General features: G+C 40.4%; 1 protein-coding gene across 1 annotated transcript in view; it reads left to right on the forward strand.

The window, feature by feature from the left end:
• The window catches only part of LOC134224306 (E3 ubiquitin-protein ligase SMURF2), a 97,137-nt gene that overhangs the window by 14,365 nt on the left and 56,169 nt on the right, over positions 1-26,603 (forward strand). Inside the window, exon 3 of the mRNA XM_062703639.1 lies at positions 3,806-3,844. Coding sequence (XP_062559623.1) covers positions 3,806-3,844 — 39 coding nt within the window. The remainder of the gene's footprint in view (positions 1-3,805; positions 3,845-26,603) is intronic.

A 26,603-nucleotide genomic window follows, 5' to 3' on the forward strand; every position in this document is an offset into this window, starting at 1 on the left:
GTAGCACATTATTGGAAAGATCAGTCTTGAGTAAGAAGCTTTTCACCAATTCTCATTTGTATCGTTTCCGGGTTCAAATAACTGAACCTTCAAGCCTCGCCTTTAGTTGATCAGCAGTCATTTCAGTAACACCCCCCCCCCTTTAACATTTCAATGCTCTGTTTGCCTACCCTTCGTACACAAATCCTCATTGGGGGAATTCTAATAATATTGACTCCTGCTCGAGTTGACTATCTGTGGTATGCGTATTGGGTTGTTCGAAATGTGTCCAACGACCCTAAGATCCAATCCCTATGAGCTAGCGAGTTTCATTTCAAGAGGCTCGGAAGCCTCCTTTCAAGAGGCTGGGAAGCCTCCTTTCAAGAGGCTCGGAAGCCTCCTTTCAAGAGGCTCGGAAGCCTCCTTTCAAGAGGCTCGGAAGCCTCCTTCCAAGAGGCTAGGAAGCCTCCTTCCAAGAGGCTCGGAAGCCTCCTTTCAAGAGGCTCGGAAGCCTCCTTTCAAGAGGCTCGGAAGCCTCCTTTCAAGAGGCTCGGAAGCCTCCTTTCAAGAGGCTCGGAAGCCTCCTTTCAAGAGGCTCGGAAGCCTCCTTTCAAGAGCCTTGGAAGCCTCCTTTCAAGAGCCTTGGAAGCCTCCTTTCAAGAGCCTTGGAAGCCTCCTTTCAAGAGCCTTGGAAGCCTCCTTTCAAGAGCCTTGGAAGCCTCCTTTCAAGAGCCTTGGAAGCCTCCTCTCAAGAGCCTTGGAAGCCTCCTTTCAAGAGCCTTGGAAGCCTCCTTTCAAGAGCCTTGGAAGCCTCCTTTCAAGAGCCTTGGAAGCCTCCTTTCAAGAGCCTTGGAAGCCTCCTTTCAAGAGCCTTGGAAGCCTCCTTTCAAGAGCCTTGGAAGCCTCCTTTCAAGAGCCTTGAAGCCTCCTTTCAAGAGCCTTGGAAGCCTCCTTTCAAGAGCCTTGGAAGCCTCCTTTCAAGAGCCTTGGAAGCCTCCTTTCAAGAGCCTTGGAAGCCTCCTTTCAAGAGCCTTGGAAGCCTCCTTTCAAGAGCCTTGGAAGCCTCCTTTCAAGAGCCTTGGAAGCCTCCTTTCAAGAGCCTTGGAAGCCTTCTTTCAAGAGCCTTGGAAGCCTCCTTTCAAGAGCCTTGGAAGCCTTGGAAGCCTCCTTTCAAGAGCCTTGGAAGCCACCTTTCAAGAGCCTTGGAAGCCTCCTTTCAAGAGCCTTGGAAGCCTCCTTTCAAGAGCCTTAGAAGCCTCCTTTCAAGGGCCTTGGAAGCCTCCTTTCAAGGGCCTTGGAAGCCTCCTTTCAAGAGCCTTGGAAGCCTCCTTTCAAGAGCCTTGGAAGCCTTCTTTCAAGAGCCTTGGAAGCCTCCTTTCAAGAGCCTTGGAAGCCTCCTTTCAAGAGCCTTGGAAGCCTCCTTTCAAGAGCCTTGGAAGCCTCCTTTCAAGAGCCTTGGAAGCCTCCTTTCAAGAGCCTTGAAAGCCCCCTTTCAAGAGGCTCGGAAGCCCCTTTTCAAGAGGCTCGGAAGCCCCAATTCAAGAGGCTTGGAAGCCTCCTTTCAAGAGGCTTGGAAGCCTCCTTTCGAGAGGCTCGGAAGTCTTCTTTCAAGAGGCTCAGAAGCTTCCTTCCAAGAAGCTCGAAAGCCTCCTTTTAAAAGGCTTAGAAATCTCCTTCCAAGACCACTTTCAAGAGGCCACTTATATAAGAGGCCTTATATAGGAAGGGAGGATTGTTAGTCCGACTCATTTTTAAAGGATATTCTATCTGGATTCACTTCTGTAAGCGAATGCGATCTATAGAATGGGATATAAATACGCGCATTGAAAATGCTATACCCACGTCTTACCTATCAAACAAGCGTGTGTGTGTGTATGTATGTGTGTATCTTCAATCTAACCCCCACTGTCCGGCAGTGGTATTATGGAAGAAAGCTGTCTTTAATAAAGTCAGCTTTAGCCCGGGAGTTAGAAGGTGTTAGCTCTACTGCAGCTCCAGTGACCCATTTCAGACTGCCTGGTAACTCACGTCCAGTCCGAGGTCACTTTCACTTGCAATAAGCCCCGCCTGTTTATGCTACCATTATCAATTGGATAATGGATCCATAAACAAACTTCCGGATTTTTAAATCCAGCGCGTATTTAGTTTTTGAATCATATTAAAACATATTGAAACAATCTCACCAAATTGATCCAATTCCGTACAAATTAACTGAGGAAGAGCAGATTACAACGAGTGTCCACGAATAAACCACTACTCTTCCAGCGCTATTCCGACTTCCGAGCAATTCTTTATTGATCCATATTTTCCTGGTATTTTCACAAATTCATACATGTTTTCACCAAATTCATCCCCGTATTCAAACTACACAAACGATTTCGCGCACTCAAATAAGAAAAAGTCACCAAACTCGTAAATCTCAAACTTCAGATAACTTAAACTTTTTTCTTCTAGTACATATGCAAAAAATACACATCAGCCGAATCTTTTTCTTGCGGAAACGAACAAAAACCGTGACAGCAAATTTAAAAGCAACCATCCGCGCGCATGGCTTGCTGCGATCCTTAGCTATCAAACAAGCGTGTAACCTAAAATACGACCATACGCGGACTAGTTAATTAATATCGCAGCCGCACAAAGCAAAACAAATTATTTCGAATGATCGTACGATCGTTCTGAGCACTTCTCGAAATTCAAACACGCACTAATTACTTAATTTACTAGCCGCACTAAGCAGAACACATAATTTCGAATGATCGCGTGATCGTTCTGCGTACTTCTTGAAAACACGAACACGCACTTTTTATTTATTCACCGACCGCACATAGCACAACCCCGCATTTCGCGATTTTTCTGTGTCCTAACACAAACACGTCCAATCATGCATTTCCGCGCGATCATTCTGCGTTCAATACAAAACACGAACAAACTTGCACTTCAATCAAAGTCAATTGATTGAACCGAAGTTAATTGCCTATGTTCCAGGCATTAAACCACCCGACTTGGATATTAATTTACAATGTTCTGAAAACTCAGATGTGAATATGTACATTATGTGGAAGATTTTTTATTTGAAAAATGTATTGGAGGTAACCCCTTTTCATCGAAGGAAAAGTGGTTACCTTCAATATATTTTTCAAATCAAAAAATTATTTTACTCGCCCGCACAGTAGAACCGGACATTTCGATAACCGCGCGATTATTCTGCGTCCAACACAAAACAGGAAACACGAACAAACCTGCACTCAAATCGGTTAACGATTACTAGTCTAGTTTAGTCTACACATACACAGCCAGTTCGTGAAAGAATCCTGGAAAGTGATAGATTCGACGGCATCTATCACTTTTCTTGTCATTATTTATGTTTGAAGTACATCATAAATGCATTGCAAACATAAAAGCGGCCAGGCCTACTGTGCAGTGTTGTTAAAAATTACTGTGGATATCAGTGCTAAACTTGACTCCACATTTAAGCCATTACTTTTAACTTTAATAAAAACTTGTTAAATGTTTTTCTTAGCTTTCGTGCACACACACACATACACACGGACAGACAGACATTTGCAGTCGATTGGTATATAACACTATGGGTCTCTGAGGCCAAGTTCGTTTTCGGAGTGAAATGATAGTCTTTCGGTAGAACTTTGTTGTTCGAGAAAAGTAAAAACTAATGAAAACTGAACTAATAAATTTTTGAATTGACCATTAAGTGAAATATTCTCAAATGATGTGTTGTCTGTGATTCCCGTGCATTGTGAAATGTACTAATATTTAACAATTATAACAAACAATAAATGTAACTAATTCTTTTTTCTCTTATTTTCAGTTCTTTGCGCAAGAAACCTGGCTCGAAAAGATCTATTTCGTAAGTGATTTTTTATGCTGTTTACCTTTCAACCATTTAACAATATCTGCAGGGTGGTCACCGCACCGGTCAAGCCGGCCGGACTGGGAAGATGGTAGAATCAGAAATAGCCGGGAAATAACCGGAATTTTGGTGACAAAAATGGGTTCATGTTGTGTTTTTGTAGATAATGAAGGCTCACTAGTAATTATTTGAATTAAGTAGTAGTAAAATTCATTTTTATTTCTTTTTGTTTTTGTGGTACACAGGTTATACAGAACAAGTGTTATTGCCCATGGGCACCTCATCTTTAGCTCCTTTCTACCTTTTTGTTTGTTATCCTAGTTTACATTTCGGCTCGCAGAGTGTTCTGGTACATTTTAATTTGTTATTTTGATAACCTACCTGACTGAGCCATGTGCAAAAGAATTGGATAACCTAAGTGGGAAACAAATCTCGCTTAACTTTTCAAAAGGACCTAAGTAACATTTTTTTCATGAATTAATTTGAATATTGCAATTAATAGCTTTCATGTTGTTCTGTTGATTGCGCTATTCAAATTAATTCATGAAAAAAATGTTACTTAGGTCCTTTTGAAAAGTTAAGCGAGAAATCCCGAATAACCTGCTGTTCTACTGATGCCAAGCTACGATCACTGAACTTGTCTTTACACTCACCTGAGCGCTAGTGTAGTGTTTTCATCCCTGCCATTGCATGTTCTTGTCCTTGGAGGAGTGTTAAGAATCATCCGCAGGAATTTGTTCTTGACCCGATGGAGTTTAAGACAATGAGTTTTAGCTCACCTCTCACAGACCGGCATGCTATAATCAATCACGGGGAGGAAGATTTGCTTGTAGACTGTTCCAGAAATTATAGGCACACTAAAAAAGTTTGGCAAATTGAACCCCATGTAATGTTCCATGAAAATGCATTCGATGCATTCTTCAGATAATATCCATTTAATAATCGTGATGTAAGTTTTGCGAATATTTTGCGTCAAATTTATAAAGCAATTAGCCGACGTTGGGTCAGAAAAATTGGTTTACAATCCTAAGCCGGAACAAGCCTGGGAGATTTTGAGTAACGTGAGAGAAGATGATGACCTGGGTCTTTACCGGATTGATACAGATCTTCCATCTGGAGCGGTACTTTGTCAGGACTCCAGGCATCATTGGAGTTTTGTCACTAGCGCTCTGATCACTCTACCTGTGTAGACGAGAGAGGTGTCATCTGCGAACAGAGTCAGTTTGCCGTTTTCTGGAGGTTTTGGCACGTCGGAGGTGAACAGATTGAACAGCAGGCGGTAGCTGGGAAGATTGTAGCGATGTAGTTTGTACACCAGGCTATCATGCCATACGTTATCGAACGCCTTCTCGACACCGAGTAGGGCCATGGTGGATATTTTAGAGACAGAACTGTTCCAGCTGAGGACGTTGGCAACTCGGGTCAGTTGGTGCACGGTGGGTCGACCACGTCGCGACGGACGACGCGTCGGAAGCCAAATTGTTCCTCGAGCAAGATGTTGCGATATTCGACAGATTTAAGTAGCCGGCTGTAATTTACCTTTTGGAATAGCTTGGATAACCCTGAGAAAAGGCTGATGGGGCGATTACTTTTCGAAGAGAAAGGATCCTTCCCAGGCTTCTGGATGGGGATGACTTTAGCTGACTTTCAAGATGATGGAAAGTAGCTGAGCCGAAGAAAGATTCTGATTAAAGGTCAGCGAAATGTGCCAGAAGAACGGGGCAATTGCAAGAAGTCTATTCTGATGGAAATCTTCAGATGGAATTTGTTAATTGTCTTTTGAATCGTTTAGAAGGTCAATAATCCGTATCCCTTCGAATGATCAATCGTAAGAAACTATTTTCAATTTCCAGGAATTTTCGAAATAAAAGTGAATTTATCATTCACTACCTAGTTCAATTCCAGAAACTCTTATATATGTTATGGAGAATGCTATGAAAACTGTGTTTCCTTTTAGAGAAACCTGATTTGTTTCTCTTCATGGAAACACGCAACTTTTTTCTAAATATGATAAGTTAATAATTTCAGACATTCTTTTAATCATTCTCTTATTTTTATGATATCAAAAATTACTTTATAAAATGAAACATAAGAAGTTCCTCTAAATTCACTAACATGTGGCCTAAGCACGTCCTAAGGCCAATCGAAAAGATCTTCATTCTGAGCGGTTGCTCGCTCTAGCCTCGACTTGGGCCCTGGCTAGGTTCATGGCGACTGCCTTTATTTCTTTGTTGAGGTTTCGTCGCCGTTAGTCCGCCAACATTTTCTGTTGCGTGAGTCATTGTCAGATGAGACACTTCAAAAACGGACTTTTATTAGAAGGCCCGAAGACACATATGAACAGGGTGTCTAATCTCTGGAAAAACCTTGAAAACCGGGAATACTTAAGGGGATTTTGTTCAACATGCAAAAGCCTGGAATCCTCAGGGAAATTTTAGTGAAATCAGTTTATTATTTTGGATATACATTCAAAGCAAATTTCAATGTTGTTGTTGTTATTTTCACTTAGATAAAACAATTCAATGATATTAACTTCCAATGCACTAATTTTTGAATTTATTATCAATGTTAACAAATAAAATGTGAAACAGCTTTTTTATCATATATTGTCTCCAACATGGTTTGAAGGTTAAAAAATACGAAATTGTTGAATTTCGCAATTTTGTATGGTGTCACGGCTGAATAGATGTCGCTAATATTCATAAATTAGATTTGTCTGCTAAAAACAAATTTAACAAATGATTTGTAGTTGCGGACTATAAACTCAAATTTTCTTAACATATGAGTCTATGAGCTCAAAGCTCTTCAAGGAAGAAAGCATCAAAAGTCAACTTCTATTATTGCTAGTCGCCGCTAAGAGAGACACTTTAGTCACCTTTAGTGATTCCTTGAAGAGCTTTGAGCTCATAGACTCATATGTTAAGAAAATTTGAGTTTATAGTCCGCAACTACAAATCATTTGTCAAATTTGTTTTCTAGCAGACAAATAAATTTATGAATATTAGCGACATCTATTCAAGCCGTGACACCATACAAAATTGCGAAATTCAACAATTTCGTATTTTTTAACCTTCAAACCGTGTTGACAAGAACACGGTGAAGACCATATCGCCTTGATATTCCTTTTATCGAACCATTTTGGTAAATTTTTAACCCGATGCCAAGAAAGTCTTGAAAAGTGACTCGGGTGTTGTAGAGGTTAAGAGATGGTGGAATGAAATGGCCGCTCAAGTTGATAAACAAGATAATTTGAGGTATTACAAGAAAAGCTGTTCATCTCATCAAATCAATTAATATAATGCAAAATTTTAAAAATTAGTTTTAATTACAATTCTAGACCAACATTTGAAAAGGGCGTAACAGCCAAAATTTATTCCTTCTGATACTTCGTCTATATGCTATATGTGTAGATGAAATAGAAGGAATAAATTTTGGCTGTTACGCCTTTTTCAAATGTTGGTCTAATTGGAAACGATGAAGACGATAGACGGTAAGACGAGAGGCAAGCTCACGCGAAAATAAGCTCATCGTGACCTAATACAAGTGCGATGAAAACAGAATCGGAGAAGCAGTCCAAGCTAATTTGCTTAATATTGGTTGGAAACCAAATTTTTTTTCACATTTTCACAAAATGCATCATCAGCACCAGTTCCCCCACAATAATGGAGTGTTTCGAAAAGGAATTTATCATTGAGCATATTCTCCAGAACCTTTATTCTTGTGTAACAGAAAACCTTCTACTCAACTGTTTTCTTTCAATGGAGTAATCCGGAGATAAAATTGATATTTTGTGTTCAGATGTTATGCGAATCGAGCAAGAGCAGGAACTTAAAGTTGTGGAAATAATCCTTTCGAGTTAGAGTCGAAAACAATTAGAATTCTCCAAAGTTTCCTATATTCAAACAAGTATTATAAAGATGGAAGTAAGATTCATATACTCGCAAATATATTTCCAAATTCTGACTTTTCCGAGACCGATTTTTGCATATGATTTTAGCACTTGGAAAAACCTGAAAAACTCAGGGATTTTTTCCCGGATTTCGAGTAGAAACCCTGATGTATTGTTGTATAACCCAATCGACTCAGCTTGACAAACTGAAGTGTTCTGTCTGTGTGTGTAGGAATTTTTGTTTGTCATTTTTTACAACTGTGAACGATTAACTTGCAACCGCACTCGCAATTGCATTTGACAATTCGTTCCGAAATTAGTCAATAATCATTGTTCCATTAACTCTGTTTTTTTTCAGATACAGTCTTAAAACGGCATTCTAGTTTATCGAACCAGTGACCCATTCTCACTCACCCTTTTAACCCATTGGAAGCACTCGGATCATACTTTTTCCACTGAAATGTAGGAAAAGCTATCTTTTCGTTTTATTTTGCTTTCTAACAAAATTCTATCATAAGGAAATATGTACTATTGTTGCGTCATAAATCTTAAAATAAAGAATATAGTGAGGAGGTGTCAATACATTGCGCATTCGTAAAATTGAGACATAATTTGTTATTCAAGATAAGATGCCTAGTGAACGGAATTCCATAAACAATTTCCCAGCACGAATCGAAGTTTCATCAAGTGAAGTCGAGAGTAATCACTCACTGTTCGGAATAACAATTCAATTCCAATTTCATGCGCCTTGTTGTCAGAAATGGTTCTTTCGCTTATGATAGCTTCTCACTCCACGGAGCAGCCCCTCTGCTGGGTGCTTTACGACCTAAATTGCATCCCCGAGCTTAGTTTGCCTTGGTACCGTTAAAAATGGAATACCGTGCCATGGGAGCACATTCCAATGTCATCGTGCTGCGCTGGGTACGATTCGCTGCTTTCTGTTTTATTTCTATTGTTTTAAGTGTACTTGCCGAGCAGTGGATCGTTGGCCGTACCATTCCCGACAGAATATACGATTTGGTGCAATGACGGTTAATGGAAGCTATTTTCACTTGGGTGAAACTGATAGTATGCGAACCAGCCAGCCAGCCAGCAGTCAGTATCACTGACAAAGAGGGTACAACAAAGTCGAAAGAGTGCAGACGATGATTACGGCAACGGCAGAGATGCAGTGCATCGTGTTTTTGGCATTATCGAGCATTGCAAATCTGTCGTTCGTAGCGCTTTGGAGATGGGCACTAGAGGTGAACAAACGAAGGAAAACGAGGCCAGAGATTCCGCCGGGCGTCGACCGACTATTTGAGTTTGCTGGCCGTATTCCAGTCAATGGATTGGACCTTGCTTCGTGCACGACCTGGGCAATAAAGTGTTGTATATGAATCGCAGATACAACTAAAGGACGCATCACTATTGGAAAAGTCAATCAATAACAATAGTTTTTTTTTGGTGATTTAATTTTATTACAAATTCATTATAAAAAGAATACTTGACTTTTTGTTCCATCGTTGCATGTAAATTTGCAAGTGCACGACTTTGCATCTAGCATACGTAAGCGGTTTTCATAGTTTTCATGATTTCCACTTTATGCCCACGGCAAAGGGACCAATACTAGACAAAAAGGCATTAAAATGCAGAACCGCTGACTAAGTCGGCAATGGGTGGATAGAATGGGGCAATAAAAAGTGAGAATTGCTTGCGAGCACTAAGACACATGGCCATCGGAGGCTTGTAGGGCTACCATGCAGCAGTTGGGATGGGAAGCCCAGCGGAACGATCAACAACAGTCTTGCCGTCTAGGAGTGGTTGCAATGGCATCAATTTTTTTTTTCTCTGCTGGTCGTTCGTTCAATTGAATCTTCTCGTTTTTGGTAAAACAGTTTGAGCAATTCACTGGCTGTCGGTCCGTGGGCCGGTTTCCACAGATCACGCGCTGATTGGCCAAGCGTGAATGATTTCTTCCTCAGTGCTGAATGCAATAGGAGGCTTCGATGGAAGTGGCGAAAAAACTGAAACGGTGGTTTTTGTTGTGTTGTGTTTTGGTTTGAAAAGCTCATTTGCTGAATTCGGGGAGAAATCTGGTCGAGGAAATTATGCAGCAAAAATGAACTTTGTGGTTACGGACGAATCGTTGTGTTGTATGCTATGATGACCTTCTTCGTTTGTGGCTGAAAATGATGTGCTAATTTGTGTTTAATGCTTCCACGAGTTTGCAAACAATCAACAAGGTTTTTTTACCCGAGTAACGCAGGGAGGTTTTTTAAAAGTTTAGTTAAATTGTAGGCATACTCAGCAGGTCAGTTAACAAGCTTATCTAGTTATTTCATTTCATTTATTTAGTTAACATCTAAACAGATAACACTGAATCAACAATTTGACGCCACAATTCACGGTTCGAGGCCGCATCTCTCCATCCTCGGATACGCCCCACGCTCGCCAAGTCGTTCTGCACCTGGTCTGCCCATCTCGCTCGCTGCGCTCCACGCCGTCTCGTACCTGCCGGATCGGAAGCGAACACCATCTTTGCAGGGTTGCTGTCCGGCATTCTTGCAACATGTCCTGCCCATCGTACCCTTCCGGCTTTAGCTACCTTCTGGATACTGGGTTCGCCGTAGAGTTGGGCGAGCTCATGGTTCATTCTTCGCCGCCACACACCGTCTTCTTGCCAGGCCTGGGATTTGTCACCTTCACACAGAAAAACCATGCGACAAAACCAAAGAAAAAACAGTCACCTCAAACTTGACAACACAACCTGACCAACGACACCCGATACAGCACACTACTGGTCTCCCTCTCCGACAAGACATTTTTAAACTTGTCACATACTTATTTTGTTACGATATATTTGTCGCGTGACGCTTTGCACCACGACAAAAGTTTTGCACATACCATACGGACAAAACTAGTTGTCATGGTTATTGACAAAAAGTTCGTCATGTCACCTTCGAATTCTGTCGCGACAAAAATTGTTGTCGTTGTCAGCAAAATGTTGTCATTATGAATTGACGACAATATGCTTGGAAACCGCTGAAACGGTGTGGTTTCTGGATTTTACAGCAGTTGAAGCCTAGCTCATTATAAAAACGACTAATATGTACGGCATTAAAATAATGTTTCGAATTTTGGTGATTTTACCTAGTCCAGCTCTTTACTCGTTATTCAATGCTCTTGAACATTTAGTTTGTTATATTTGAAATATATAAACATTATCTCAAACCTACGTCTACGAATATATAAAAAAAATGCGACCATCAAGCTGTAAAGGCAAAGAATTAATTTATTTTGAAGATAATTGTTTTTTTTGGTAACTGAATAAATTACCATATCTTAAATTCATGAGTAAAAAATCACGAATGGTTTGTAATGATCTATAACAGGAAATCTTCTAAGTGGGCCATTAACACTCGAGCACACAAGCTGTTGTATTTTGAACAACATGAACCAAAAAACATAGCTCGCTATTCATAGCATGAACCAGCCCGCATGAGCGTTTCATAGTCAGACAGTGATTACGTAGGCACATATGGGGGGAGTACTATGATTGTCTGACGATCCATAGAAATAAAAAAAGAATGTGTGTAAAAAGCTCACATTTAAGGATGGGGTTTCGAAAAACACAGAAAGAATGCTTCCGTCATTAGTGTACGGCCCCCACAACAGTGCCCGTGCAGAACGATTAAAATTTAATACTCCGCCCAAAATAACGTGCAGTAATTCCAATCAATCATAAAATTATCAAAGAATGTTCACTGATTGCCCCCAATATAGGTTATACGCATGAAGAAAATTCCGTATTTCTCTTATAAATAAAGTATTGCAGTTAAAAAAACGTCTACCAGGCAATTGCTACAAGCGGTGTACCAGTGAAGTCGATATTTACCCGAACGATTGTACTGCGCAAGTCAAAACCGCGCAAATCACAAAAAACGCGTAAAAACGACAAAATCCCTGTTTCGTTTACACGTATTCTCCAATCTTTTTAAAAACCGCGGGAACAAATAAATCCAAAACCAACTTGGAAAGCGCGAAAATTCCACAACCTGCGTTAAAAGCGAGCAAACTTGCGTTGCGTTAAATGGCTCAGCTATTCGACACTGGGGGATCTTTCTCTATGCAAAATAAAAAAAGTTGAATAAATTTTCTTATTTCTCAACAGAAAATCTGTCAAGAGAACAAAAAAATGATTAATTATAAAGTGCTCTTTTCGGTATGATATTTTAAATCTGTACGCTGCTATTGCTGCTCCACGAGAAGACAACCAGAAGATGCGACATAACTTACTTTCGGGACCAATGTTGTGTCGTGCACAGAGCCGAAAGTGTATGCCTTGTCACACTTTTGTCGCAGATGTGTGCAGTACACGACATACAACAAAAGCAAATTGTCGCGATTGGAAAAAGTTGTCATCTGGTCGTGGGGATCCAGTCGTGCGACGGAAAACTGAAAGTTGACAAGTTTTTTTTGACTGACCATGTTTTTATGTATCTTGTCAGGTGTCACTGACAAACGCGACAATTCCCAGGCCTGCTTCTTGCACACCGCCAAAGATGGTCCTAAGCACCCGTCTCTCGAATACTCCGAGTGCTTGCAAGTCCTCCTCGAGCATTGTCCATGTTTCATGTCCGTAGAGGACTACCGGTCTTATTAACGTCTTGTACATGACACATTTGGTGCGGTGGCGAATCTTTTTCGACCGCAGTTTCTTCTGGAGCCCGTAGTAGGCCCGACTTCCACAGATGATGCGCCTTCGTATTTCACGACTAACGTTGTTGTCAGCCGTTAGCAAGGATCCGAGGTAGACGAATTCCTCGACCACCTCGAAGGTATCCCCGTCTATCGTAACACTGCTTCCCAGGCGGCCCCTGTCGCGCTCGGTTCCGCCCACAAGCATGTACTTTGTCTTTGACGCATTCACCACCAGTCCAACTTTTGTTGCTTCACGTTTCAGGCGGGTGTACAGTTCTGCCACCTTTGCAAATGTTCGGCCGACAATGTCCATGTCATCCGCGAAGCAAATAAATTGACTGGATCTGTTGAAAATCGTACCCCGGCTGTTACACCCGGCTCTCCGCATGACACCTTCTAGCGCAATGTTGAACAACAGGCACGAAAGTCCATCACCTAGTCTTAGTCCCCGGCGCGATTCGAACGAACTGGAGTGTTCGCCCGAAATCTTCACACAGTTTTGCACACCATCCACCGTTGCTTTGATCAGTCTGGTAAGCTTCCCAGGGAAGCTATTCTCGTCCATAATTTTCCATAGCTCTACGCGGTCTATACTGTCGTATGCCGCCTTGAAATCAACGAACAGATGATGCGTTGGGACCTGGTATTCGCGGCATTTTTGGAGGATTTGCCGTACAGTAAAGATCTGGTCGAGCGGCCGTCAACGAAGCCGGCTTGATAATTTCCCACGAACTCATTCACTAATGGTGACAGACGACGGAAGATGATCTGTGATATTACTTTGTAGGCGGCATTAAGGATGGTGATCGTTCGAAAGTTCTCACACTCCAGCTTGTCGCCTTTCTTGTAGATGGGGCATATAACCCCTTCCTTCCACTCCTCCGGTAGCTGTTCATTTTCCCAGATTCTGACTATCAGTTTGTGCAGGCAAGTGGCCAGCTTTTCCGCGGCCATCTTGATGAGCTCAGCTCCGATACCATCCTTACCAGCTGATTTATTGGTCTTTAACTGTTGGATGGCATCCTTAACTTCCCTCAAGGTGGGGGCTGGTTGGCTTCCATCGTCCACTGAACTGACGTAGTCATCTCCTCCGCTGCCTTGACTTTCACTGCCTGTACTCTCAGCGCCATTCAAATGTTCCACGTAGTGCTGCTTCCACCTTTCGATCACCACACGTTCGTCCGTCAAGATGCTCCCATCCTTATCCCGGAACATTTCGGCTCGCGGCACGAAGCCTTTGCGGGATGCGTTGAGCTTCTGGTAGAACTTGCGTGTTTCTTGAGAACGGCACTACTGTTCCATCTCCTCGCACTCCGCTTCTTCCAGGCGGCGTTTCTTCTCCTGAAAAAGGCGAGTCTGCTGTCTCCGCTTCCGTCTATAACGTTCCACGTTCTGCCGGGTACCTTGCTGCAGCGCGACCGCCCGCGCTGCGTCCTTCTCCTCCAGAATCTGTCTGCACTCTTCGTCGAACCAATCGTTCCGTCGACTTCGTCCCACATACCCGACGTTGTTCTCCTCTGCGTCGTTGATGGCTGCTTTAACTGTATTCCAGCAGTCCTCAAGAGGGGCCCCATCGAGCTCACCCTCTTCCGGCAATGCTGCCTCGAGATACTGCGCGTATGCAGTGGCGACATCAGGTTGCTTCTAGGTCGTACCGCGGCGGTCGTCGGTACCGAACATTGTTGATGACGGATAGTTTTGGGCGCAGTTTAACCATCACCAGATAGTGGTCAGAGTCGACGTTAGCGCCACGATATGTTCTGACGTCGATAATGTCGGAGAAGTGCCGTCCATCAATCAGAACGTGGTCGATTTGTGATACTGTCTGCAGTGGTGATCTCCAGGTGTACCGATACGGGAGGCTGTGTTGGAAGTAGGTGCTGCGAATGGCCATTTTCTTGGAGGCAGCGAAATCAATTAGTCGTAGGCCGTTTTCGTTCGTCAGCCGGTGAGCGCTGAACTTTCCAATAGTCGGTCTAAACTCCTCCTCTTGGCCAACCTGAGCGTTCAAATCTCCTATGATGATTTTGACGTCGTGGCTTGGGCGTGTCGTACTCACGTTCCAGCTGCGCGTAGAATGCGTCCTTATCATCATCAGTGCTTCCGGAGTGTGGGCTATGGACGTTGATTATGCTGAAGTTGAAGAACCGGCCTTTGATCCTCAACCTGCACATTCTTTCATTGATCGCCCACCACCCGATCACACGCCTTTGCATATCGCCCATCACTATGAAAGCTGTTCCCAGCTCGTGTGTGTTGCCGCAGCTCTGGTAGACGGTATGATTACCTCTAAACGTTCGCACCATTGATCCCTTCCAACAAACCTCCTGCAGCGCTACGATGCCGAATCCACGGTCCTTGAGTACATCGGCGAGTATACGTGTGCTCCCGATGAAGTTGAAAGATTTGCAGTTCCACGAACCGAGTTTTCAATCGCTAGTCCCTTTTCGTCGCAGTGGTCTTCGCCAATGGTTCCGGTCCGTACTCTCTTGTTGATTGTTCGTTGCGTGAGTTTTTTTTTTTTGGCTGGCTTGCAGGGCCTGACACCAAACCCCCTAAATTTCCGGAGGACCATGGTGCACAGTTTCACTTAGAGTCCCTCGCTGGCACTCGGACGATGATCAGCCGCACCTAACATGGAGAACAGGCGCTGTTGTGAGCCGATCCTGACATGGAGAACAGACGCTCAATAAGATTTGCACCTCCGGAGAGGAGCAAACCCCCCCTTCCCTGTCAGCATACGATCATAGTTCCCACCGGGGTTGGTTACCCGATCTTCCCTAAGGTTGCTCATATCCCGGTCAGCATCACGGAGAGGTAGGGATAGGAGTTGCTGGGTAAGAGGCTAAGGACCGCGAGATGGGGTCTATTTTATTCCTTCAGGTACGCGAAGTACCAATGGTACGCTTTACCCAACATTTGCCGTGCCTTTTTGTATTAAACCGCTAAAATTTTTGTATGACTCGTCACGATGCTCGGAAACCCCTCCCTCTAGAAGCGTGACGTCCATCGTATACCTCCAGGTACGCGAAGTACCAACACACAGTGGCGGAAAGCCGAACAAAACATCAAATTTTTTTTCGTGATTTTCGTGAAGCCATATTTTTTTTATTAAAGATATATATTGAATGAGCTAAAAAATCCCATTTTTTTATTGTAGCTTGTAAATTAAATTTTGGCGTCTTGTTGAAGTTCATTACGTAAACTGTCTCCCGAACAAATATGTATGGGAAAGTGAAATTTGGCAAAAACATTTTTGGGAAAGATTCGAAAAGATCTGGTATTATGTATTAAAATCAATTTTTTTGTCTACTTTCCGGTGGTTAGTGTGATGAATTGCGCATAGCTGCGCCAAAGCGGGAAATTAACTGGTGCAATGTTAGAATGATGACGCTGTCTTTGTTCTAGATCCTAGGGCCTGGGCGTGCGGAAGCCCTATGATAACATAAAGTATGTCGGATAACCATTTTAACCTCAAAATGAATTCAACGTTTCAAAATTACTCTGTGGTGAAGTTTTGAACGCAATCTCAGGTTTTGTCCGGGATTTGTATGAGGGCCCGCCACTGTGCAACGGTACGCACAGGGCTGGTAGCGATCCACTTTTTAGTAACTTAGTCTCTATTTTGAGTCTAGTCACTAAAAAATCACTATTTGTTGGAAAATGGTCACTAAAGTCACTATTTTTAGACCGCCTATTGTATAAAAGTTGGAAATAAAGAAACATTTGGGAAATATGCTCCAAAAAAGCGTCAAGTGTATTGTGAAAATCGGCAGGTTACTTTCGATTTAGGTCAATTATGGTCTTGCTCTTCACGAATGCAATTTGTTAAAAAGCGAATTGCTGACCTCGAATAAAGATTGCAGAGTTGGGGAGAATTGAAAGCAGTTTTTATTAATTTAAAAAAAATGTTATGGGTAAGCATAAATATGTTCCGGTGACTAAGATAGTGAAAACAGTTTTAGATGTATGACAACGCCGATGTCGAGGAAAGTTTCTCTATGTTAGGGAAAATAATGAGTAATAATAGAGCGTCAATGACGGAAAGTACTATAAATTTTTTGATTCTTGTCAGAAATGACTGTTATTGGAAAAAATACATGTTGCTGGAAAATCGTATTTTAAAATATCTTCATTATTTTACTTTTTTAAGTTTTTCTAACTTCTAAAGATTTATAGCTTTGTGAGCCCGATTATCTAGAACTTGTTTTAAAATCGTTGTTGAAATTATAAACATAATTTTTTTTAACAACTTGTAACTCACTGCGTATTTAATCCAGAACTGTTTGTTCGACGCTGATAAACTGTCAGCAAGGCTCACTTCCGACGAGATTCATATGGAAAAATAAATAAATATACAGCACTGCACTGTGTTATCTATTAATAATCGAGCTTTATTTTGTCGCTGCAAGTAAATTGAAGTATGGAAGTCGATTTTCGCACTTCCGACAATGTGTTGATAAATTTTGTTTTGACTGCCATGGTGTCGGAAGTAAGTTCGGTGGGTAAACGTAGGGAGTCGGGAATCTATTTAGTGCTGGCGACACAATACCTGTTTCCGTGACGCCGGATAGACACCTTTTTGTGGTATGTTACTAAATATCATGGTCATATTACTTACTGGCTTCTGGGTGACCCAAAAGAATATCTTCCTCAATATCCAATTCCGTGGTACTTATGAAGGTGTTCCTAAGTCGGTGGCCTTTTGCTAAGTTCATCCTTTAGCTAGTTACCGTGAAGATAGACGTGACCTCCTCATGCTTTTTTAATGTTTGTCTTTTTTGATTCCTGATAGCATTTTAGATAAGGATTTCAAATCACAAATACATGATATATTATATCTAATGCTACAATAGATCTAATAATTGGTCGCAGTGGCACACCCGAACAGGAAAAAAAAAATAATATCTAACAAGTTATGATCGTTATTCAAAACTCGGCTCATATTTACCATCTCCACATAATCCGAATGCATTCCATCGATTTCAATATTGTTGATTCAAATCTTCTAAAGTAAAGTGAAACACGGAAATTTTAAGAACATTTTCCAATCTCTTTCAAATTTTAAACAAAGTTCACAGCATGGAGATCTGTTATTCCATGCAGACAAAGGACTTTCAAAAAGCTTCCTTTCGCACTACATAAGACTGTAGAGGGACCTCTGCAAGTGTCGTTTTGAGAAGCTTCCGTTATTGGGAGGTGTCCGGTGCTGGGGAATCTTCCCCTACATTATTTTGATACTTTCATGATTCTACTTCGTTATTCACTTTGTCATCATTTTATCAGATGTTCCAGCAAAAGTCTGTATTCCTTTTAAAAAACACAAGCTTCTTCGAAAATTTATTTTTAAGTTTGTTTGGAGGAGCATTAATATCTTTGGTCTTATAATATATTCCCGGCATCTGAGATTATTTTCAAGTCATTCGCTTAGGCAACTTAACTACAACGCTCCTAGGTTGTTGTTCATCATTTTTTTGTTTGTAGTTAATTTTGTTTGTAGTTAAAAAATATGTATTAATGTATTAAGAATAAAAAATCTCTTGGTGCGGAAACAATTATTTATTTATTGGGGCTTAATTTTTTTCTATTATAGTGTTTAATTTTATGAATTGAAATGCCCCATGAATTGAAATCATTAATTTATTTAGCTTACGGATAACACTGAATCAACAATTTGTCGCCACAATACATGGTGAAATGTTATCTGTACGTAATTGTTAGAAAAAAAAAACTATTCTTGAGGTATACTCTTGTGTGACGTAATCTCGGGCACAAGAAGCACTCTATACTTGCGGTTGCGTGTGCACTCCCAAAACGCCACTTCCCTAAACTGCACGTTGATTATAAAGCAATATAACCACAATTCAATTAAATGGTCGTCGTAAAATATCCTAGTGGTGGCGTCAAAAGATCGAGAGGATTGTTTGTTGAACACTAATCGACCATGATGATAGCATTACTGCGAATACTTGTCCAAGTCGTCGCCGCCGCCACACATTCGGTCGAGCATGAGAGACGCGGAGTCTACTGGCGAGACGAAATATATAACAAACCGACGGCGATGCCACGGACGCCAGTTGCGAAAAAATAACAAGAGACTATGCAAGAATTGGGGAGAACAGCCAATATGATAGCAAAACTCGTTACCTCGCGAGTAGGGAGCGTGGAATGGGACACGGGGACACTCTGGCGCGCTACGAAGGCGACGACCAGCACAGCGGCGGCGACAACTTCTCAACCTACGAAGACGATGACGACGGACAGTCGCCGTTATGGTGGGCAACACGGGGGGATGAAGATATGGCGGAATGAACAACGCCGGCCGTCGGCGGGATCAAGATCTCAGGATCCTTAAAGTGACGACGACGACGGTCGCGGCGGTGGTATGGGTCACTGGCGCGTCTCATCAACGTATGGGGTTCACTGTTGGCGGGCCTAACTGCTAGTGGCGTGGCGGGTGGTTCAGTCCAATATACATCCACATTCTGCACATGTGATTCGTAGTATGATTACATTCTGTGGCGGATCAATCATCACTTCGCTAGATAGATAAAAAAGTGAATTTGATGGCGCTAAAATAAGACAAGTGTTTCGCCGCATTCCGCCAGGCAGACGCCGGTGAACTGTGCACCCAGTTCGAACGCCAATAGCCAACAAATGAAAGCGGCGGCGCGATGTTGTTGTTCGGGTGCTTTTGCACACAATATCTACATACCTTGCAGAAAACTGTAGTTGGGTTGAGAAACAAAGGTTGAACGGCACACCAAATTGAAAGCGAATGTCTACATCTATAGTATAGATAGACGAAGCGTCTTAACACTGAAATATAATTTATCGAAAGAACATCGTTTTACCTAAAGACTACCATCGAACTGAAACGACCATAAGAGGCGTTATTGTGTTTTTTAGTCAATAATTTGAGCAGTAAGACAAAGATTTCGTTTATGGAAGTCGACGTTTGAGTATCAAAACAGTGGCCTTTTTTAGTTTCTGCTTTGTACACTGACTCCACATATATTGGTCACTTTGTAACAATAATTAGTCACCCCAATTTGCATATTGGTTAAATGGAAATGACTCATTCATATTAGTGTGTGACCCATGACTGTGGGGTCTGTAACTGTAACTGATTTTACGAATTTGCAAAACTTTTTAGTTTGTCAGATCTCATTTACTTAATTTTTTTTCATCAAAGTATGCATTGTCATTGGTAATGCCTAAAAGTTTTTTTTTTTCACAATAAAGTCATAGTATGCAGAACGATGTGATTGAATGCCTGTTGACATACGACAATGTTAATTAGAAATATTTTACCTAAAATAGGGGCCCTCCTTAGCCGTGCGGTAAGACGCGCGGCTACAAAGCAAGACCATGCTGAGGGTGGTTGGGTTCGATTCCCCGGTGCCGGTCTAGGCAATTTTCGGATTGGAAATTGTCTCGACTTCCCTGGGCATAAAAGTATCATCGTGTTAGCCTCATGATATACGAATGCAAAAATGGTAACTTGGCTTAGAAACCTCGCAGTTAATAACTGTGGAAGTGCTTAATGAACACTAAGCTGCGAGGCGGCTCTGTCCCCCAATGTGGGGATGTAATGCCAATAAGAAGAAGAAGAAGGCCTAAAATAGGAATTTAAAGTTTAGTGTACGTAATAGCTACATTGGAGACCTCAATTGGGTGGTTGATGAGATTCACGTCACTTTTCTGGTGGAATAAACTCAAATCATAATGTCTTTGCATGATTTATTTGTTCAAACAAGATTATTTTTTGTATGTTCGTACTCAATCTACAGCATAGGCTTCTTAAAACCATCTTATAAACCCTGCACTTTCATCAGGAAAGACAATAATTCTACGTCGCCGTCATTGAGTATAAGCTGTGTCATTTTTTAAACACATGATGTTTTGTCATGAAATTCGCTGTCACCGTATCGATAATCTAACGCCTGCGAATCTGTTGTCACTGCTATTAGTGTGGGCTACGTTTCGAGTTCGACGAGCCACACAACGTTCCTGGCTGTATCTGTATGCAGCCCTTACGATATAGTACTTGACGGAATTATATTTACATACACAGTATTGAACAAAGTTTTTGCCTTTCTAGTAAAACAAGGCACACTTAGAATGATAAGTGTTCACTACAAAAATGAAAGTACGCTGTAAATTAATTAGGCTCATAACATAACTTCCTTTAGAAAACTGGTCAGATTCAATACGTTCAATAGTTATTATTCGATAAACACACTTTGAAGTGAGAAAGGTGACATCCCGGCTAGGTGAATTAACCGATTTTTATCCATTACAGTGTAACGTGGTGTAACTTTGTGCATAATTAAATGTCACCGCCTCTGCTTGTGAATTGACTCATCGCCTAAAGATCGCAATAGACGCATGAAATTTGTATTAAGGAGCGCACCGCCACTATGCGGGTCGCGACAGTGGCAATCGCTCAGACGGTTTTTCCAAAGACAGGCTTGAGTATGTGGCCATGCGTTTTAGTAATCGCTCGGCAGACGCTATCATTTTGTTGCATGTAGGTACATTGTTTGCATTCGACGTAGGAGCCGTTGAAAACAGGGTGCGAATGAGACATCGATGGCTTGATTTACTATGCCGCGCTAAATAACCATCTGTCGTCGGCCACGATAAGTTTGTTGCGACCTTTTCAATTACAGTAGACACTGGCGTGATTGGGTGCAGTGGGAGAGACCCATGCAGTATTTAGATTTAGATGTAAATGGCAGCTATCCTTATAATAAAAATGTTGTTACGAAATAGTGCGAAGATGATTATGCATTTTTGTGAAATGGTAGACGGATGATTCATCCAGGTATTGATTCACGATATCTTTTTTTCTTATCAATTTTTATCGTTTACTTGAATATAACTTTTTTTTTATCGAAACGTATATCGAACTTCTTGTTGCGTCGTGTAGATGCCTTCATTTTACAAAGCTGTTGCGATATGCATTTTCTATCTATTTTAAGCGCATTAATGCATTACCTTGTTTATTCCGTCGATTTTCATGTTATTCAATATCGTTTGATATAATATCGTTACTCAGTAGTTGTTCTTTTTCATTATTTTTACATATTGTTAAAAAAAAACAAAATCAATCATTACTGTGTAATGAATTGTACGTGCACACAGATTATTATGATTGTCTTTATTAACGAGATTTTCGACCCTTGGCCGGCTCATCTCGAAACTGCACACAGATGTTTTTTATACCTAATCTGAATAAATGTCCAGATAAGATCCGTAAGTTGGGCAACACGTCAGGCGTTATTATGCATCAAGCGTTGAAATGATCCTGGAGTGTCCGAACGTTTATGCACACAAGGATGACATAGAATTCGGCATCTCCTATTATATCGATGACTTCATGATAGATTTGACGTTTGAAAAAATTGTCGTGAATAATCTACACTATTCTCTCACACTTGTCTCGTTTATCTGTTTTTGCCTGAATTGTGAAATTTGCCCAATTTCCTTAAATACCACATCTGCAAAAAAACTGCTCAACTTTACAGTTATGTCTTCCAATTAACCAAAAAAATAAATTAACTTGGTATCAATTTATCTGATGTGATTTATCGGCCAATTCGACAAATTTTAACATTATTTCTCGTACCAATCGATCAATTTGCGTAATTTACGCAATTTGTCCGATTTTTTAGTGTCTTAATTCGTTATTGTTGATACTATTTGCTAAATTTTCCTAATATATTTTATGGTTGATTTTTCGGAGTTTCCTCATTTGTCCAATTTCTTTGATTTTCCAACTGGCCCAATTCCACAGTAACCCATATTTTCGGAACTAAATTGAACGTACTTAGAGTGTCAAAGTATTTTTTTTTCAGGATGAGAAGGTGATTGCTTTCAACATGCACTGACATTATAGAAAATAATGATTGCGAAAATCTGGAGGGCCTAAAATGTTTGCTACAAATCAAAAATTTCTTCTAAATATTCTTCTGAATTGTTTTCCACTCCAGGAACTCCCCTAGAAAATTTCTCCATGGATTCCTTTTGAGTTTCTTCCAGGGACTCCTTCGGAAAGACCTTCGGTAATTCATCCAGAAATTCCTTCGGAACTTTCTTTTTTTAGTAAAACCGCGTAAAACCATACAAAATTCATGCAAAGATTATTCAGGAAATTTTGATGGTAAATTTTTTCCTGAAATTAATTAAAGAATGAAATCCTGAAGTATTTTTAACGGAAATATTAAAGGTATTTCCAAATGAATTTTTCGATTTTACTCTTGATGTAATTTCTAAAGGGTTCGTTCCCGAAAGAATACCTGAATAAATATCCGAAGGTGTCGAAGAGTTTCTAATTAAATTTTCGGAGGAATGTCCGAAGGTATTTCTAAATGAAATTTTGAAAGCATTCCCGGACGAACTTCTGAATAAATTTCTAATTGTTTGACAAAAACTTGAAATATTTGCTGATGTAACACCTTAAAAAAATTAAAGGTTTCCTGATTCAATTTTCGCAAGAATTTGTAATTCTTGCTTAACTTTTCAAAAGGTCTTAAGTAACATTTTTTTCATGAATTAATTTGAATAGCGCAATCAACAGAACAACATGAAAGTTTGTGATTACAGTACTCAAATTAATTCATGAAAAAAATGTTACTTAGAACCTTTTGAAAAGTTAAGCGAGAATTAAATTCTTGATAGAAGTGTAGTAATGAATCGCAGCAGGCCATGCGCGCGGATGGTTGCTTTTAAATTTGCTGTCACGTTTTTGTTCGTTTCCACAAGAAATAGATTCGGCTGATGTATTTTTTTTGCATATGTACTAGAAGAAAAAGTTTAAGTTATCTGAAGTTTGAGATTTACGAGTTTGGTGACATTTAGTCAAGTGTATTCTTATTAGAGCGCGCGAAATCGTTTGTGTAGTTTGCATACGCGGATATGTTTGGTGAAAATATGTTTGAATGTGTAATAATACCAGGAAAATATGGATCATTAACGAATTGCTCGGATTAGCGCTGGAAGAGTAGTGATTTTTTCGTGGACACTAGTTGTAGTCTTTTCTTCCTCAGTTCATTTATACCGAATTTGATCAATTTGGTGAGCTTGTTTCAATTCGTTTTTATATGATTCCAAAACTAAATACGCGCTGGATTTAAAAATCCGGAAGTTTGTTTATGGATCCATTATCCAATTGATAATGGTAGCATAAACAGGGGCCCTCCTTAACCGTGCGGTAAGACGCGCGGCTACAAAGCAAGACTATGCTGAGGGTGGCTGGGTTCGATTCCCGGTGCCGGTCTAGGCAATTTTCGGATTGGAAATTGTCTCGACTTTCCTGGGCATTAGGTATCATCGTGTTAGCCTCATTATATACGAATGCAAAATGGTAACTTGGCTAAGAAACCTCGCAATTAATAACTGTGGAAGTGCTTAATGAACACTAAGCTGCGAGGCGGCTCTGTCCCAGTGTGGGGATGTAATGCCAATAAGAAGAAGAAGAAGAAGAAGAAGAAGAAGAAGAAGAAGCATAAACAGGCGGGGCTTATTGCAAGTGAAAGTGACCTCGGACTGGACGTGAGTTACCAGGCAGTCTGAAATGGGTTACTGGAGCTGCAGTAGAGCTAACAACTTTTAACTCCCGGGCTAAAGCTGACTTTATTAAAGACAGCTTTCTTCCATAAAACCACTGCCGGACAGTGGGGGTTGGATTGAAGATACACACAATTTGTAATTAAATTTTTGATGGAATCCCTAGAAAAATTTCTGAAGGAATTTTCGAGGATATTTCTAAAGGTTCCCGAGGCTGGCTCGTCTCCGGAGGATTTCGAAAGGTATTTCCGAAGACAAATAAAAAAAAAGGATATTCCGAAAATAAATTGGAGGATTGCATTGGATATTCCTCATAATATTCCTTCGAAAATTCACAGATTTGAAATATAAGAAATTTTCGAAAGTCATTCTCAAATTTCTTTACGAATTCTTTTCGAAACATGTTTAAAGAATTCTGCCAGTACTTTTTCAAGAATTCCCTTCGGAAACTCTAGAAAGAATTTCTTGGTTTGTTGTTTCGAAATTTCCCTCAGGACTTTTTTTTAGATTTCCAGGAATTGTTTCGATAATTCTTATGGGAATTCCTTCGCTCATTCATCCGATTTTTTTAGCAACTCTTCCAGGAATAACTTTAGACATTAGGAGATTCCTTTTGAAATTTCTTCGAAATTCGCTTAGAGAATTCTTTCGGAAATCCCTTCAGAAAATCCTTCAAAAATTCTTTCAGGCATCCTTCGGAAATTTAATTTAGAAATCCTTTTGAGAATTCCTTCGAGGAATTTTTAGAAACTTTTTACGATATTCCTTCAAGAAATCCTTTTAAATTTCCTTTAAAAACTCCTCTGGAAATTCCTTTAGGATTTTTCGTAAGAATTCATTCAATTTTTTTTTCATTCATAAATTACTTCAGAAACTCCCACAAGAATTCCTTCAGGAATATCTGAAGGAATCCCTTCGGGAATTCTTCTAGGGAATTCCTTTGAAAATCCGGACAGTAGTATAATAATGCACTGTTTTGAATCTGGAATAAAGACTTCATGCCAAAAAGAAAAACCCAAAAATATCGAGATTGCAGTCGATCCATCATCATACTTAGTCTTCGAATATTCTCAAGAATTCCTTAGGAATTTACTTCAGAAGTTCCTTCGGAAATTTCTCCAGTTTCTCCAAAAATCCCCCGCGAATAAATCTAGAAATATCTCCAGAAATTCCTTTAGGGAATTCCTTCGAAAATTTCTTAAAAGAATTATCTAAACATTCTTTTGGAAATTCCTACGGAATTTTCTTCAGAAATTCCTATACCAAATTTTCAGGTGTTCCATTCCTCCGGCTCCCGTGATTCCGCCGGAATTCCTTCCATGACTTACCGAACGATTTTTTTAAAGGATTTTCCGAAGAAACTCCTGAAAAAATATCCGAAAATCTTGAATTTCTCTGTACGATCTTGAGTTTCCTGCTGGTTTTCTTTCGGAAAAGTATCAGGAAGTTACTTGGGAAATAGATCCAGAAATTCTTTTGGCAATGCATTAAGATCAGAGCTTAACATATTCATCTTCATGAAGCAACTTCGGTCCGAATTATATATTATATAATTAAATAATCGTATGATTATTCAAAACATAGAATAACATAGTCAGATGACTAGTCCACAAACTCATTCATTCGACTGTCACTGAGTGTGCTTACTGTGTGCAGAAAAAACATAATTAGCATTGTTCATATTGATATTTACCGTTGACGTGTTCAGAACTCGGATAATTTATCAATTTGTAGAATGTGCATAAATATTCAATGACTAATATTCATCCGAATATTGACAGTCCAGAGCCGACTATGAATGTGTCTGGAAGTGAGCTGACTATTGAAGAAAGGTACCCACGTGGGCTTCACCAAAATTTTTCGATTATTTTACACTCTGAAAGATATTCAAAAATTCCTATAGGAAAACCTTTAAAAATTCCTTAAGGAATACTTGCGTCTTGAGAACTTCTTCGAAATATCCTTAACGAATTATTTAAAGAATTTTTACTCCGGAGACGAGCCAGCCTCGGGCTGCAAAAAAAAAACAAAAAAAAAACAAAAAGACAAAAAAAAAAAGAATTTTTACTAACCATTATTCACCACAATGCTATTGAGCTTGCTTCAGATTTGTTTGTATAATTATGAACAGGGGTCTCCAGTTAGGCAAAAGCGTAGGCTTGCCAATCCTTAGATGGACTTGAAAATGTACTTGAAAAAATCTTACGGTGAGTCAATTGGATGAATTGAATAATGTAAAATTTTACGCTTGATTCAAATTGTACCTCAATGTGACATTTTGAGTTTTTCTCAACATTAACTAAAAGTCACTCTTTGACCCCCGTAACGCTGCTGGGTAGACACCTTTGCGTGGTGTGTTACGGTGTAGGATCTACCACGGTCAATTTGTACGAATATCTTCCGCAATACGAGTCGGGGGCGTCTCTTTAAGTAATTACTTTATCAACACTTCCTTCTCCTCCCAAGTTACGGTGAAGATGGGCGTGGCCAGGAGTAGTAAAGTTATGTCCATTTAGAATCCGGAATAATAAAACATCTGTATCTAGGTAACGGATTGACATACAAATAAGGTTAATACATCAAAACAAAGGTAATTTACTGAGCAGGAGC

Source organism: Armigeres subalbatus, chromosome 3 (assembly GCF_024139115.2).
Source record: "Armigeres subalbatus isolate Guangzhou_Male chromosome 3, GZ_Asu_2, whole genome shotgun sequence".
Lineage (NCBI taxonomy): Eukaryota > Metazoa > Arthropoda > Insecta > Diptera > Culicidae > Armigeres > Armigeres subalbatus.